The 16,254-nt window shown below is 37.5% G+C and overlaps 1 protein-coding gene across 1 annotated transcript in view; it reads right to left on the bottom strand.

Annotated features, from left to right (window-relative positions):
* The window catches only part of SLC9A9 (solute carrier family 9, subfamily A (NHE9, cation proton antiporter 9), member 9), a 204,536-nt gene that overhangs the window by 107,636 nt on the left and 80,646 nt on the right, over nucleotides 1–16,254 (bottom strand). The window contains exons 8-9 of the mRNA XM_014951813.1: nucleotides 15,729–15,834; nucleotides 6,236–6,324 (exon numbers count right to left, since the gene is read on the bottom strand). Of these exons, the coding sequence (XP_014807299.1) occupies nucleotides 6,236–6,324; nucleotides 15,729–15,834 (195 nt within the window). The remainder of the gene's footprint in view (nucleotides 1–6,235; nucleotides 6,325–15,728; nucleotides 15,835–16,254) is intronic.

Below are 16,254 nucleotides of genomic sequence, written 5' to 3'. Positions count from 1 at the left end.
CCATCTACTGCTTTTGAGTCTGAACTTGCAGGGATTCAAAGAGGTTGGAAATTAGGGGTTTTTTTTTCAGCTTCAGAAAAGGAACCATGAGACAGGAGACAGTGCCCATCAGAACTAACTTTTATGCTCAGTCTTTACCTTAAATGGAAGAAAGTTCTTTATGCACACAACCTGTTTAATGCTAACTAGGAATTCAGACTTTATTGGATTTTTAGGCAAGGACGTCTTGCATACTTTTAGAAGAGTGTCAGAGCTGAGTGCCATCTATTAGTTAAAAAGAATTTCCAGTTTACCCTCAGATAGAGTATTAGCCGTCAAATATGTTCTTATATCCAGACAGCCAATGGTGCTGTATACACCTCAGAAGACAATGAAAACACATTCTAGTATGAAATTTTCCTGCAGGCACTGTGATTGTGGTGTGCTGGAAGAACAGATTCCTCCGGCACAGCACACATGCAAAGATTGATTAGAATCTGGTACCGGTGGTAATACTGTTCGAAAGACAACTTTTTTTTCTCTGTCTTTCTCTCTGTCAATCATTTATGTGGAAACACCTGATCTCTTGCAATGCCTTAAAGGTCATTTTTTCTTAAGTAGAGTTCCTTAACTAATCATAACACCTGCCAATTAGGCTGCTTATTTCAAAAGGATGTGAATTATGTTTTGTGGTGGTTTCTGCTTTGCTAATTATCAAGGATATTTTGCTGTAAGTAGGGTTTTTCTCAGTCTAGAAATACTCCTGAATTTTTTAAAAGTCAAGAGACTGAATTGTAAGAGCCATTATATCCTGACATTTGTGTGGCCTTTTCTTCCTAGAAGTGTAAACTAATTATCTATAAACAATCCAATGTCTGATAACAGAAAATAGTAGGCATTAACTAGAGATAAATTAATATAGGCCATGTGCCTTAGAAGTAAGCGCAGCTTACTTCTATGTTTGGTCTCTTAAACACTCGTACAAATAGCAGGACCAAAGCCACAGGGCACACACGTGTCCTGTGTGACTGGGGGGGGCTTACAATAAGGACACTAAACTCGTTTCGTTTTGTGCTGCTGCTCCCTATGATCTTAGAGGGCTGCTTCTCCCAAATACAGTGTAGTATGGGTGCTCGGTATCTGAAGCGGGGCCCCTCGCACACAGCAGCTTGAGGCAGTTTTGGCAGCAGTAGCACACAGCCATCTCTACTCAGCTGCTCTCTTTCTCTCACAGAAAGATAAAAACAGTAGCTGCAGTTCCTGGCACGTGACTTTAACTAAACAAACTCAGGAGAAAACATTCTGCTACTGGAGCAGAACTTGCACTGCATTTTTTATTTTCTTATGAAAAGAGCTGATGGAAGAATGTTATAAAATAGTCATTGTATCATGCATCTAGAGAAAGGAGATCTGTTGTTTCAATTCTGGGTGTAGGTCTGCCTGTAACTTGTTTACAAGATATTTAGGTGAGCAGAAAAGCAGTAGAATGACTAGATCACAGTGACAGTGCTTCATTTGGATGTAGTGAGCCAAAACCCAACTTCAGCCACCTCTTTGTCTTTAATGCTCCTTTTACTAAACATTGGCTGATGCTGTTCAGGAACCACGCCTTTGATTAATTGATTTATTTTTTTTTCCCCCACTTCCAGTAGATTTGGACATCTCCATTACCATACTTTAATTTTTAAGTTATTATCTCCTGTCATGTTCCAATTTGCTTCAGAAGCGAGTCTATAATTTGGGATGGAACAGCGTCAAGTCTAAAGTCTATATTGAGGCTATTTGATGACATATCAGAGTCAAGAGACTATAATGATTTGATTTACAATTTTTTGCGGAATTAAAAAAACATATGTTTCATGACTTTTTTCAGCCTGTTTCAGTTAATATGGTAAATTAGCAGTAAATTAACATGCTTACACACACAGCCCTTTTACACCAAACCGACTTTGGAATACATCTCAATTTATAATCCAGCAATCAGCTGATTGATCCCTAGCCTGTTTCCTTGTTAGAAAACGTATAGGTATATCAGAAATGAACTAAGCAAGTTTTGAAAACTTAATGTATTTTCAAGGGATTTCCAGCAGATATTAGCTGCTTCTCTGCAAAGGGATGACTTTTAACAGAGATAATTAAGACTCCTGTATAGTGTGGAGATTAAAATTTCAAGCAGTCGGTACTATGTCCATCAGTGAGGAAGGCTCAAGGACCAGTCTGAACTTTCAGTCCTTCAGTGTAAGTTAATTTGCTCACGCAGTCCTAGTAAGACTACATGCTTTGGTAAAGTTACTCAGCAGTTATGCAGTGTTGAGTTCTCTTGTTTTACCTTTAGGTTGTTCTCAAGCTTCTGTAAAACCTTGGAGGTGAAGGGCCGCTGAAATCTTAATGTGTCATCTTGTGCGTACTGCACAGCCAGTGCAGCTGAACAATCAGGCCAGAAGCTTTTGTCTATAAGGCAGGTGTTCCCTAAAGAGTTTGCTATCAGGATCAGCAAAAAGTGTAACTGTTTAACTACTAATGTGGTTAGAAAGGCTATCACACCTCATTTGAGAAAGCAACCTTCATGAGGTTGTTAGACACAACTATTTCAGAGGTGACTATGTAAACAAGGGTTAGAGTGGTGGAATGAATGAAGACAAACAGGGCAGTATATGATATACCTCCTTGATGGCTGAACATGCTTTCCTATGCATTCTAGTAATTCCCTGGCTCTACTTCCATAGGAGATGTGTTTCAGAATTCTCTTTCCAGAATTTATAACTTGCTGGCACTGTATTTTGTCTGAAAGCAGAATTCTCCATACCCTTGCACACTTAACCAAAGAGAGGTATTGCCCTGTTCCCTGGGGTTTTTTTGGTGGGTTTTTTGTTTGTTTGTTGGTTGGTTGGTTTTTTGTATGTGGCTGGTCCCTGGAGTTAAAAGAACATAACCAGAAAATGATATAAGTATGATGGATAACATTTATACCCATTAGAGAAGGTGAGAAGCTTCTCTTAATACTCCACCACTAGGAAACTGTGCTGGTCTTAGCTTGGCATTTGAGTGAAACTGGTAGAGGACAGAGAGAAAAAAGTAGCGAGGGATGTCTTCTCTTCCTATAGAAAACACAGTATTGTCCATGCATCCCTTTCTAGAGCTGACCTGTGGGGATTTACAGGCTGCTCGCTTTCAACAAACCAGTAATTTCTGTTTATCTAGCAACAGCCTGCTCAGCCACTGACTTACCTGGAGCTGGGCAAGTCAACTTGATGCATCCCAACCCAACCGTACCTCTGAAGAACCTAATGTAAAATCTGAACTATATGGTCCCAAGTTTGAGAGTCAACTGTTTGCTGGCAGCATAACGTGAGGTTATATTAGCAGCTGTAAATAATTCTAGAGAAAGCTGCACAGAATCAAATAGCTTTCGATCAGGTCCTAGCAGTTTCATCTTCTCCACAAAAGATATATTGGATAAATTAAACTTTAAATGTATGAAACTCAGGAGCACTCTGTTTGACCTAACCTTGTTGCCATGGATGGCAGTGTCAATTTTAATGGAAAAATCACTATGACCATAGTCAGGTCAACAATGATGACTTAAAAATAGTGCCATAAAACATCATTTATGTTAAAAACAAACAATATAAACACACAGAGAGAATGGATATAAATAGTGAGAATTGGGATAATTAGATTGAATGAAAACTCTAAATCTTTATTAGCTTACTTTTGATATTGTGAAAATAATCCATTGTTTCTGACAAGATTTGTGTTACTTTATAGTTTCTGTAAGTTTCAGATGCTTGAAATCTAATATTTCTCTTTCATGGAATGTTAAACAGTGATTGACTGGATAATAAAGAACGCATGGGGACTAATAATTACATGGCATCTTTCAACAGGCATTCTTAATAGACGTTCTTAAATTCTCATTTAAGAACTGCAGATAAGTTTTCATTTTATATCAATACCTGAAGAAAATGATACCAGTCTTTTCTTTATCTTTTTTTTTTCTTTTGCACAAATGATGAGGTATTATGAGAAATGCAGAACTCAGCGTCATGGCCAGAAATACCACCTCTATCATTGTATGCTGAATTTTACCATCAAGCTATGAAATTTTAACAGCCAGGAAAAAATGCAAAGAAAATTATGCAAAGCAGTAGAGAAAAAGCATTTTAAAAACAGCCAACACAATTTCACAATCTGATTTCCAGTTTCAAATCTGATTTCCATGTTCTTTGTTAGCTTTAGCTTCAGCCTTAACTCACTGTTTTGTCAGTGTGTGTTACAGTTCACCAGTCCTTATTGAAAGATCTGTCATATTGTAACAAAAGAGAGAGACTGCTTTGGAATAATTCTATAAATGAACTGAAAAGCCCCTGATTTTGGCCAGTAATGAGTAATAAAAATGACTTAAATTGGGAGCGAAACCGTCTGTCTGAGCAACAATATTCATTTAAAATGCACTGATGTCATATATGATTAGGAAAATGCCAAGTGTGTGGCTTAGTAAATTTGCTTGAAGAGAATTCTTGGGAGAAGAGAAAGAAAGAGGCAACTTAGGTCTCGCTGAAACAGCTACATATGAAAGGGTAATCTTTGGATTAGAAAATAAATTAGAAGCATTCAAAGGAATTTAACAACAATTTTTGAACCATATCGTAAGGGAGGCTGAGGATTAAGGACTTATGAGGGAAAAGAAAAACAGAATAGAGGGGGTGCATAAAACTCATAGCTCTATAGAGAAACACATAATCCCTTTTCTGTGCATTCAAGGGTAGATTCAGTTTATTTTCACTATTTTGTTTTGCACTCTTGAATGGGAGGGAATAAAAGAGTAAACATCAACAAAAACAGTATACATTGAAACTAAATGTTAGATAATTCTGTAATTGAAAAGGTTCGTATGTAATTAAAAATACTATGGCCTTTATTTCTCTGTCTCTCTCTCTGATCCTATGTATCACCAAATCATGCAGATGGATCCCTGAAAAGCCTTGTATTCAAATTGTAACAGTTATATGCAAGAGTAGTAATGGCATATGCAATTCAGTATTTCTGCAAAATAGAAACAATTCTATCATAGATATATATGTTATTCCCTTAAGATACAGTTACCAGAGAAAGGTTTTATTTTCTGCTGGAATACTTTTCAAAAGCATCAGCCTCTGCTGGTATGAAAAAACACAATTGAGAAGGCTTATCCTCTTCAATAGCTAACACTTTATTCTGAAAGTCCTGACCAGAAACTTTTTTGTGATTTAAAATCAGGGAGAGTCTGACAGTTGAACTGACATTGTGGCTAGTATTTTTTCTATCAAAGAGTTTTTTATCAAACTGATAGAAAATTGGATTTTTGATTAAATTGAGATGTGCAAGAAGTGATGACATTTTGTACGTAAAATTTCCAATACTTAAAACAGAGGAAGTGCTGAAAAAGGTACCAGATTGCATCATGAAGATTATAGTCTTGGACCATATGTTTCCATTTTGTTCTAGGAGATAGATTTTCTGCAACCTGGTCCTTGGGATACAGGAGTCAACATTAAAAGGGAGGAAAGCTGCATTTAAATGACTTTTCATGGGATTTAGCTGATGGTGAGGTGGTCTAGAATTACTCCTTGTGCTGTGAAGTATTTTGAGCATTGTGATGCCGTATATCTAGTACTGAGAATAGCCCCAGTTTTTAAAAAATAATGACAATTGTACTAGTCACCTATTCAAACAAAAAACAGATGACCAAATTTCTCTTGTCTTTAAATGCTAAATAATGAATGCAATGGAAAAAAAATCACTCTTTCTCATTATCTCAGATTTTTTAGTGAAGCAGAAATGAAATGATGTCGTTGCTTAAGTCTATGGGCTAGACTGCAGTTTATACAGTTCCTTTGCAAAAGTCCACATGGATCCAGAGGTCCCTTCTAACCCCATATCATTCTGTGATTCTGTGACCGCTTCTCTCTTATTTACCAGAGCTCTTTGATTTCCTGAACTTTGTAGCATTTTTGTATGGAAGGTAGTGTAAACTTATCCCCTTACCCTTCCTCTCCTTAACCGACGTTTCAGGTTTCTTGGGAAGAACAGATTCTTATTTTTTTTGCTTATCCAGGGAATTGTAACCATTTTCTTGGCAAAATTTCTAGTCTTTTCTCTAATAAAGACATAACCTTTTTCCTTTGCAATGATAAAATCTCATCCAGCTATATTCCAGTATCCCTGTCTTCCTTACACCCGTTGAAGACACAAAGTCAGTTATTTCCATGCCTACCTGTTTAGTTCTCATTTTGGAATCTGGTGACAGATTGTTGTAGGTATAATGGGCCTGTGTAACTCCACAGAAAAGGACTGCAACAATACCTGAAATTCAAAGAAATACCAAAGTTAGCCACTTCTATTTTCTTAGGTTTGTCAGAGCACTGCATAAAAAAGCTAATAGACTGTTAATAGCATTTTGTAACTAAAAACTTTCAAGATATTTTTAATAAAAATATCTTTCAAATGAACTAGAATTTTTTTGCTTTGCTAAAAATCATGAAGGTCTTGATTCTTCTGCCTAGTCCATCATGTATTCATAGCATTTCTACTGTTGTGTATTTGGCCAAAAACTGTAGAAGATTTGTTTGAATTAATACAGGGTAATACCTGACCATAATCTGACTGACAGTTAGGCAACGCTAACATAATGGTAATACGAAGGACTTAACACTATTTGAAAATTTTGGCAGGGACTGAATAGGAAAGGGAAAAATAATTTCACTGCATTTAAATGGTTTGAGAGTGCTTAGTACTGAATGACTGCAAGAGGGTGAAGTAATTTCTGTCTGTGCCTGATTTTTAGCCATACTATAAGCAGTGTGTAACAATGTGCAAGGTGGACAACACCACATTGCTTAATGTGCTTAACACCACAATGCTCTGGCAGGTGCAGGGTGCATTGCCCAGAATGACTAGGTCAATGACTGTAGCCATGTGGCAGCAATTATACTTCCCAGCTTGTGGAAGGTCTTGAGGGCAGCAGGTTTGTCAGGTATAATAATAACTTGGTATATTATAGTGATATTTCTTATTTTTGAATACTTCCTCCCTGGCTCTGGTGCTAACTCAGTAGCATCATTGTCACTGAAATGCAGTATTATAATTAAAGTAGCTGGTAAGATTGTAACTGTAATTTCCTGTCAGCTCTGGACACAGATAAGGCAGAAAGAACCCACAAGGAGAGAAAATGGAAAAGCAAAAATAAGTGTCCACTAGTAATCATATGTAAGTGCCTATGGAGGAAGAGAGCTATGTGCTTTTCTTAAAGTCAGGGCACATCTACATAGATAATTATTTACACAACAGCTCAGGGCTTGCTCATGTCCACTCCAATTATCATTTCCCTGGAAACCTCCACACGCATTTCCTGAAGCGTGTGGAGCGTGCGAGTTCTGCTCAGTTTCTGGTTGCCCACCACGTGACAAGGCCTGGTTCTGCAGGAGGCCAGCCTGCAGTGCCACCGCTGCGTGCCTGTCACCTGGGGCCTCACAGGCAGGCAGTTTTCCACCATCCACCCCACAGTGCTTTGGTTCTTGTGCCTTTCAGCCCTTCTGCCCCTGGCCTCCTGGCTAAGAGCTACAGCACGCCCTAATTAGCGTTTTAGTTCTGCTTCCTCGTGGGCTGCTCTGCAAATTGTTAGGTAATTTTTAGCTCTCAGGCTGCTGATGTACTGAAATAACACCGAGGAATCCAAGGAAACACACTGAGGCTACAGAGCAAGCAAAAAGATACCTGTCCAGGTTTAGGCAATACCCATCCTTGCAATGTGACTGTGCAGCAGCTTTCTAGGCATTTATTGGGTTAAACCAGCATAAAGTGAAACATAGAAACCAATTGTACTGGAAGTAAAGAACATGAAGTAGGTTTGTTAAAATAGCCCCAGTCAGTGCCTTCAATCCTGGATGTGACCCTGGACAGGGCTTCCTCCAGCTTCTCCAGGATGGTGACTCTCCTGAATTTACAAAGGCCATCCAGAAGAGGCTCAGTAAGGGGGCAGAATTTACCGTGCTGCAGGCTTTAGCACAGCAAACCCAACATAAAACAATCTGCTACTTCAAAAGGATTAACAGAAGCAGGCCAGGCTTCATGCAGCCCCAGGAAAAAATGGATGGTAAAGTACTGAACAAGCATCAGCAGAAAGTGCTGGTGCCTTGATAGGTTCTTTAATAGGCTTATCCAAAACTCTAAATGTTAGAATTGTAGCAGCATGAGGGCCCTGAAGGTGAGTGAAATATCCTCCTCCCCTAAAGCACGGTATAGATGAGGAAACACAGCAAAGTGAAAATGTAGACAGTGCTGAAACTATTTCATTTGGTAGAGTGCGTGTGTGGGAACAGCACATTGCCACATACCAGTACCACCTCTTTCTCAAGTTTCTGACTTTCTTTGGATTGCTAACCATGAAAATATTGTCCAACAAAATCCAACTTTCTTTACTTGCAAGCCTCTCATTTCTGGGAAGGACTGAGGCCTGGCATTAATATGCCTTTGATGGAATAAAAAGGTATGGAGTAAAAAATTCTGAGATGGATTTAGCACAAGGGATGATGGCTATCAGAAACAAAATGAGAAAGCAAATCTTTTTTTTCCCATAAACCACTATGGACATTTTCTTTGCTTCTGGGTTCTCTTTCTATTGTAAAATTACCTGTGCTACTTCTACAGAACATAGTCTCTGCAGCCAAGATAAATTCCACTGAGCTTTAACTGCTGTGTCTTTGGTTTTTAATATTTATTTTCTTATGTCTGTTTTGATATTTATTTTTTTCTAACTACACTAAGACTTTTCTTTGGAGTAAATAATGTGGGGAGTAGTGAGATTGTCACTGCCTAAATATGTTCATGGAAGTTCATGGTTTTGTGAGGTGTAATTGTTCTCTTAAATATGTCTAAGTCTTTTTTCTCAGTAACTGTACTTGATTGTGCAGAGCTGATCAGGGAAATTTAAAAATTCTCAGGGCATTAATAATATGCAACGGGATGCTCAAACAATGAAATTTCAGTTAAAAAATATAACCACTCAGTACTGTTGCTAAGTATCACTGGCTCCAGGCTCAGTAACAGAAATGGAGATAAGAGTTTCTGATTCACTTTCTTCTACATGAATCATCATTGTGCCAAGTCTTGCATTTTTAAAATTGACTATTAAATTCAACTATGATTATAAAATGTTTTTTGACTGCTAAGAAACGGTTGATTATGGGTAGTGAGAGAACTAAGAGTGACACGAGGAATAAAATGGCCTAAATCGGATTTTACAATAGGAATAAATGATCTGAACCACTCAATTATGCAAGCGTAGAAACAAGATACCCTGTTTCCAGGGAAGACCGGGGGAATGCAGTAGAATATTTCAATTCCTACAATTGAAGGCTTAATACGTACCAGCCATGCCTCTTGCAATGAATGCTTCATTAAGAGGCTTGGAGAAAATTGTTTGTAATGCATTTCCATAAAAATGATTACTTAAGAGTAATGACCAATTACATGTTAATGCAACTACAAAGGAAAGAGAAGTACCTAAAGAAGCAAACACAGGACTTTTAGTTAGAAGGAAAAAGCAATCTGGATTTCTTTGTAAGACTATTAAAGCTGGATTTTGGAGTTAGCTGGGTACCAAGATACAGTACGAACTGTATATGGCACATAAATTAGGTTGTCAAATTTTTGCAGGCTTTCTTTCACAGAGAAACAGGTAAGACCAGATATGACAATACTGGAATTGTAAACAGAAAGAAAGGCAGATAAAGGGAGATGGTCCTTTTACCAGCCCGTAGTGCTCAGCAGTTTAATTTCAGGGTGTTGGAGACTCAGGTCACTTTTTCAGTGCTGTTACATTGTTTCATTTTTAAGTGGCAGATTCAGCAATTACTGAGATACTGCAATTGCTGAACAAAATGCTCACCTCAAGTAAGCAGGGAATGTTTTGAGTTGAAATGGGTGATCAGTTGTTAAGGGCAATAAAGCTGCTTGTGTCTATAAATAAAGTTACTGAAATTTTTCACTTAATATAAGAAATGAGAAACCTCACAGTAAAATGTTGATTGTCTCTTGTAAAGTTTCAGCTGCCGCTCAACCTCTTTGAAGAGGTTTTATTAGAAATAAAAGCCTACTGTTTTATTTGATGTTTTTGCTCCTTGTATAACAGAGAAATAGTGACAGCTTATCAGCTACTTGTACAGTTATAGAACTTATTCTTACATTAGTTTTGCTGAATACTTGTAGTTGAAATTGTTTCTAGGACAAAAGCTGGCAATATCAAAAGATAATATAGGAAAAAGAAGTAACATATCTTTAAAAGTATTTTGCTGATGGTGTGAACATTAACATGATAGTGTGAATATTAATTTATAAGTGTTGATCAAAAAATAATTCCTACATTGTCACCGAAAGACAATTTTTTTTTTTAATCATTTCAAAAATGTCAAAAGGAAGTGTACCCTTGCTTTTCAATATCTAGTGCTAAGAGAAAAAGTGGGAAAAAGTCTGTGTTTTGTCAGAGAAGGGCAGGATGTGTAGTGTGCTTTTAATGAAAACCTGGAAGTGCCTGGCCATAATTTTAACTTCAGAATTATCTAATCTGTGACAATAAAACTGACATTGTGTCTCCAGCTGTCAGGCCTTTTAGTGGTAAAAAAAAAAAAAAAAAAGGAACAATGGAACAGATAAAATGTATAACCCGATTTGAAAAGATCTGTAGGTAAATTGACCATTTTTCATCCCAACTTTGAAGCATTCCAGAGTTTCAGGGATGAACTAAGGATGCACTACGTACTGCAAATCCCACAGGAAAACAGGCAACAGGAACTGGTCTTTCATCAAAGGCAGTGAAATGTGGGGAAAAGAGGACAATGAGGACTGGGTATAGAGAAATTACTTAAATCAGACAACATTTACTTTGGAGTCATATTTACCTCCACAGCACCTACTGGGGCACATCCCAGTGCAGACTGAATATAAGAGTGGCAGGAAATGAGGTGCTGTCTTTTGCATCGAATTGTCGCAGTAATAAGGCTATAAAAACAGTAGTGACAATATCCCTATTCAGTCTGTTTTCACTGAGGGTATGAAGTGTGACTAATCTTTTTTTTTTATACTGAAGCAAAGATTCAAGGCTTCTTTCACCAGACCAGCACCAATACAGAACCAAAGCTGGTGCTTTGTTCATGAAGCTTTCATCTCTGAAGTTGTCTGAGATGGATTTTATGTTGAAGTGACAGAAGGCAACAAAAGACAGAGCTGAGGGAATTTTTTAGGCCCTCATCTGAGGAATGATCATTGGTATTGCACCTGGCTGTTTCAAGGGAGACCTGAGCTTCAGTGTGGCACTTCTGTTAACCCCAAATGAATTGCTGTGTTCCATTTAGATTGGAGCTCCTAAGCTAAGACACACCATGTTTTAGTCTAGACACGCTAAGAGTGCTTATCCTGTCTGTCCAGAACCTATTCGCTAGCAATAAGTCTCCAGATCCTCACTTTATGCACCTGATCATTGATCTCAGCCTAATTCTGTGCTAGGATATGTACTTTTCTCAAAAAACAAACACCTTTCTCTTCTTCCCTTACTGTTTTACCTACAACAGGATCAAAGTTAGCCAGACCCAGGCACTGACTCAATTGTGTGCACAGCTTGGTCAACTGATGCTGTTGAAAGGGCTAATGGGATAATTGAAACTGCCCAGAGTATGGGATCTACCTTATATGTCAGCAAAGTATGTCTAGAGCTTCCTCTAAAGTATAGCATCCACCTGGCATTCCCTATTTTAGAATACACATAGATCATCCAGAGCCATCTCTGAAGTCCTACAGGCAAGTAATGGGTTAGTAATTTGTGGCAAACTTGACCAGTTGTCATCTGTCTCTGCACAGCAGTGCGAATGACATCTTCTTATCTATGAAGAACCTGCTTTCCTAATTAGACTAAAATTTCCTCCTTTCCCCTTAGGAATGGCAGAACTACAGCTTAAGAGAGTTGAGGTCTGTGTCCTTTTGACCTAGAAGCCAAGCTGTCCCTTCTCCCTCGTTACTGGGAGGAGTTTCCCTACTTCTCTCTATGACACAACATGGCACATTAGTTATGAATAAAGTAAAGAAAACCACAAAGGCGAGAATTTAAAGCCCAGAATAACTTCCTTTTATGGAATAATGTCAGCCCAATGAACTAAAGCCAATCAGGTACCAACCTGCATTGTGCTCTCGGTACTCAGAACTGTTTTGATATGTCCCTTCTGAGAGTGACACAAGAACTGGTCACAACATTTAAAAAAAGCAATGAGGGAGATGATGGATCCAAGAAAAATTACAGCAAACAGATAGGAACAGTGAACAGCATAAGAATAAATGCACTTTGTCAGCAGCACTAAAGGAAGTGGAAGTTGGTGACAAAGGTAGCACAAAACTGCCCCCAGTGAGAGACCAGATCTTTGCACTTGTCCTGGGTGCATCCCTCATAATAAGCTGCTTATTTTTCTTGGAGGAAAAGCTTTCTTACTAGGTGTGCTCTCCTGTGAGCCCCTGAATAAGCAGGCAGGTGTAAGAGACATCACAAAATATTCAGACAAGAATTACTGAGGATGAGGAAGCAGCAGTAATTTATTATCACAAGCTATTTCCTTTATCAGAAAGCAATCATTTTGGGCTGGGCTTTGAAAAATAGTAAAGGAACAAAGATGATCCTCTCCAACATTTTCTCCTTCAAGATCTATTGTCTTCCTTAGCTTCATAGCACAGGTCTTTGGCATGTAAAATCATAAAATCAGAGGTGGTTGGCTGTAATTTTGCTGCTTTTACACTGATAAATTCTATATGACTTTGAAGTATTCAGTAATTGAATACATGAACGCAAATAAATTCACATACATATATTTGAGTGCGTTTTTGCAGGTATATTAATCTCTTTGTATTTGAGTATCTACTTAGTTCAAACATCTGTAGATAGAAAGGGTCTAACTGAGGTGAACATTAAATGCTCATGTACATCATGGAATCTTTCACAGACTAATAACTGAGTGATCACTTAAAAATTAGCAAATTTTGTTAATTATAAAGCAAAAGAACAAGCAATTAATAAACACAAGATGCACTTTCCTCATTTATTTGGACAAGTATTTAATTTAAATTATTTATGATGTTTTTCGTAGCCTACTAGTAAATATTCTGTATTGAAGTTTAAAAATGAAAGCAACTATATTAACACTGACCTTCCTATAGTAGTCTATTATTACAACTTTGCTCAGCAGTCAGGAATGATATACTTCAGGGCAAATTAGAAAGTGCACAAATTAGATTCTGCTTTATAAGAATCAATTTATCATGCATCTTTCACAGCTTGATGATAGAGCTGTAAGATTAATAACCATAACATTAATTTATAATTTACAGTTATCTGTATAACAATAATTGTGTAGTCATCCCAGATTTTTATTTTGATTTGCTGGTTTGATCACATCCATTTTTCAACCAGGGCCAGGTCCATATCTTGTGTTATATATCATGGGATATCTTGAGGTAGAGGGATAAACTATTTTGTAATGTGTTTACCTGTACTATTGTCCATTCACATTATATTTAAAAAATCTGCAAGCTAAAGAAGCGAGCTCTACTACCTACTATACCTACATAAAAAACAGTATAGCCCGTTATTTATAAATTATGATATACTTCAATATTAGACATCAAAAGACTCATAGTGATTGAAGAACTAGTGTGGAAAGCATTATGAGGATAAAATTATTTTGCAATTACATTACTTAATAGCTACAGGGAAATACTGATGTCTGGTCCTTTGAAGTTCATTTAGAAGGAATGAACAGAGGAAACAGAATATCCAAGGAAAATGAAGAGGAATATAGGCATAAATGTGCAGTGGATCAAGTTAATTTTTAGCAAGCTTACTGAAGTCAAAGACTTCAAACCAGGAATTTAGTTCATTGAAGGGGGTGGTCCAGCAGAGCCATTGCATGGTTATGATACCCTCTTAATTCTAACGATTGCTTTTGAGGACAGACACAGTTGTCTGTAAAACCAGATGGTTTATGCATTAAGTAAGACTAAGGGCAAAGCAAGTAAGCTGGAAATTACTTGAAATGATCGCATATGAATTAAGAGCTGAGTGTGTTCTGAAGTATGACTGGCTTTCCCTCAGGCTCCCTGCGTCTTCTGCAACAGGTGATTCGGGCATCACATAACCATGTGGGTGACTGCACGCAATAACTGCATTTTACATAGATTTCTTTAGCATGGGTATAAGAAATCACAGCCACCTCTGAAATCTATACCTCTAAGAACCCAAGTCAGATGAAAATTTCTTAACCAATATAGTAATTCTTCTGCTGAATGGGAAGTTTAAAATCTTATTGTGAAAGAAGGGGAGTTGGAGCAATTTCAGATGAGATTGAGAGAAGATGAAAGCAGTATCAAAACTGGTTAAACCAAACAACTAAAAATATCCACTCTAAAGTGTAAGGTTAGCACAGTACTAATAAAGTCAATGCATTTACAAAAGACACCCTTGAACTTCTGAAGCTACAAGAAAGGCTTCATGAGTTTTTTCCACTTTTCTGACTAAAGTCCTTCAGAGAAACTAAATGACATCCAATTTTATTCGTGTCATGGAATACACCCTTTTGTTCAGTTCATATGCTCCTCTTTTTATTCATTGGCCTGAAGATTTTGGCAGTGAACAGGATGCAAATTTGTATGCTTAGTAAGGCAAAGATGCCAGAAGATGCATATGTTAATACCCACTCAGAAATAGCTTTATTGTGTTGCTAATATAAAAAAGTAACATGCTGGTTCCACAGAAGTCGGCAGAAATATAACTTTTGACTTCAAAAAGCTTTGAACAATTTTGCAAAAAAACTAGCATGGGCTGCATTAACACTCCATTAAGTAATTTTCTTCCCCTGATTATCCCTGATGTTAATTAGAGCTCTAGATTTCTGAGGTGACAGCATCAAGAACATCAAAATGATTGAACACTTACAAACTGTACAATAGGTTGTGGTTGCATTTGGGATAAACAATATCCATTTCCAATTTTTGCCTAAACTTCTGTGGACTCTATGTTGTCAAAAGCAGTCCCTGAGTACGTACTTAACTGATTGCACAATTTCTTTCTCAGTATTAACAAAAAACCAATCAGATCTCATGTCTTTCTACCTGTCACTGCAACACGACTGTACTTTTTCTGTTGCAAAAGGTGTTCACATGGAGGTGCACTGAACAAGATTTTTTTTTTTTTTTTTTTTTTATATCCAGAGGTGGTTGCAACCCACTGGCAATGTTGGGAATGACTCTTTCCTCTGTGTAGTCATTGATAGCAGGGAAAAAGGAGGAGGAACCAGGATGTGCAGTGCATGCAGAGGAGCACACTCTGACAATCACGTGGCATTTCCTCATTTGCTTCCTCATACTTACCGTCAGCTTTGGTCCTACAGCTGGGCAGAAAACAGCAGATCAATAGTGGGACTAATAATAATAGATGGTACAATAGATTGGACAATGTAGACAAGGTAGGGAACAAAAACTGAGGACTTTTGCCTGATCTAGTCTGTCTGGAAGAACTCATCACTCTACAGATCTGTTCTTAAAGATGAAACCATCTCCAATATAGCAAATGGCTTTCAGAAGCTTTATACATGCTGTCATGCCCAAAATAAACATGCCAGTTTCCTACTCAAGGCATATTATAAAACTGCTTTTATTCACTAAAATGCAACACTTACCTGTAAGACCAGCGGCTTCTGCTGATAAGAAGGCACTCCAGGATAGGAGGAAAAACAGACCTGTCTCCAACATAGGGAACTCACACAGCTTTGTAAATTTTGTCAAGTGCTAAAAGATTACTAAGGAAAAGTAAAAACCCAACTGTTTTGTGAGCTAAAATTGCCCCCAGGCTGATAAAGGATGAAAGCAAGCAAGCTCCCCCACCACACTCATCTATACAAGTTGAATCCAGGAAACACTGCCCAGCTTCTAAACTATTTTAAACAAAGAGGATAATCCAGCACAGGTTTTAAACAGGTGAATGCTACAAGTTGGCCATTTCAAGTACTTTTATGGCTTTTGAACTAATGCCTAATTGATTCCATTTGATATTCTTCTCCGAAGAAAAGGGAAAATAAAGCAATTTTGTCCAGTTTTGTAAACAAACTGACATTTGTTTACATTTGCATCAATGCATGAAAGATGAAAATTGCTGCCCTTTCTACAATGGTATTTTATATGAAGAACTGTAAAACACAGGAAAAA

This window comes from Calidris pugnax, unplaced genomic scaffold (genome assembly GCF_001431845.1).
Source record: "Calidris pugnax isolate Ruff unplaced genomic scaffold, ASM143184v1 scaffold197, whole genome shotgun sequence".
In the NCBI taxonomy this organism is placed as follows: domain Eukaryota; kingdom Metazoa; phylum Chordata; class Aves; order Charadriiformes; family Scolopacidae; genus Calidris; species Calidris pugnax.
Note: the sequence above shows the minus strand (reverse complement) of the source record. Positions and strands in the feature narration are given on the sequence as shown.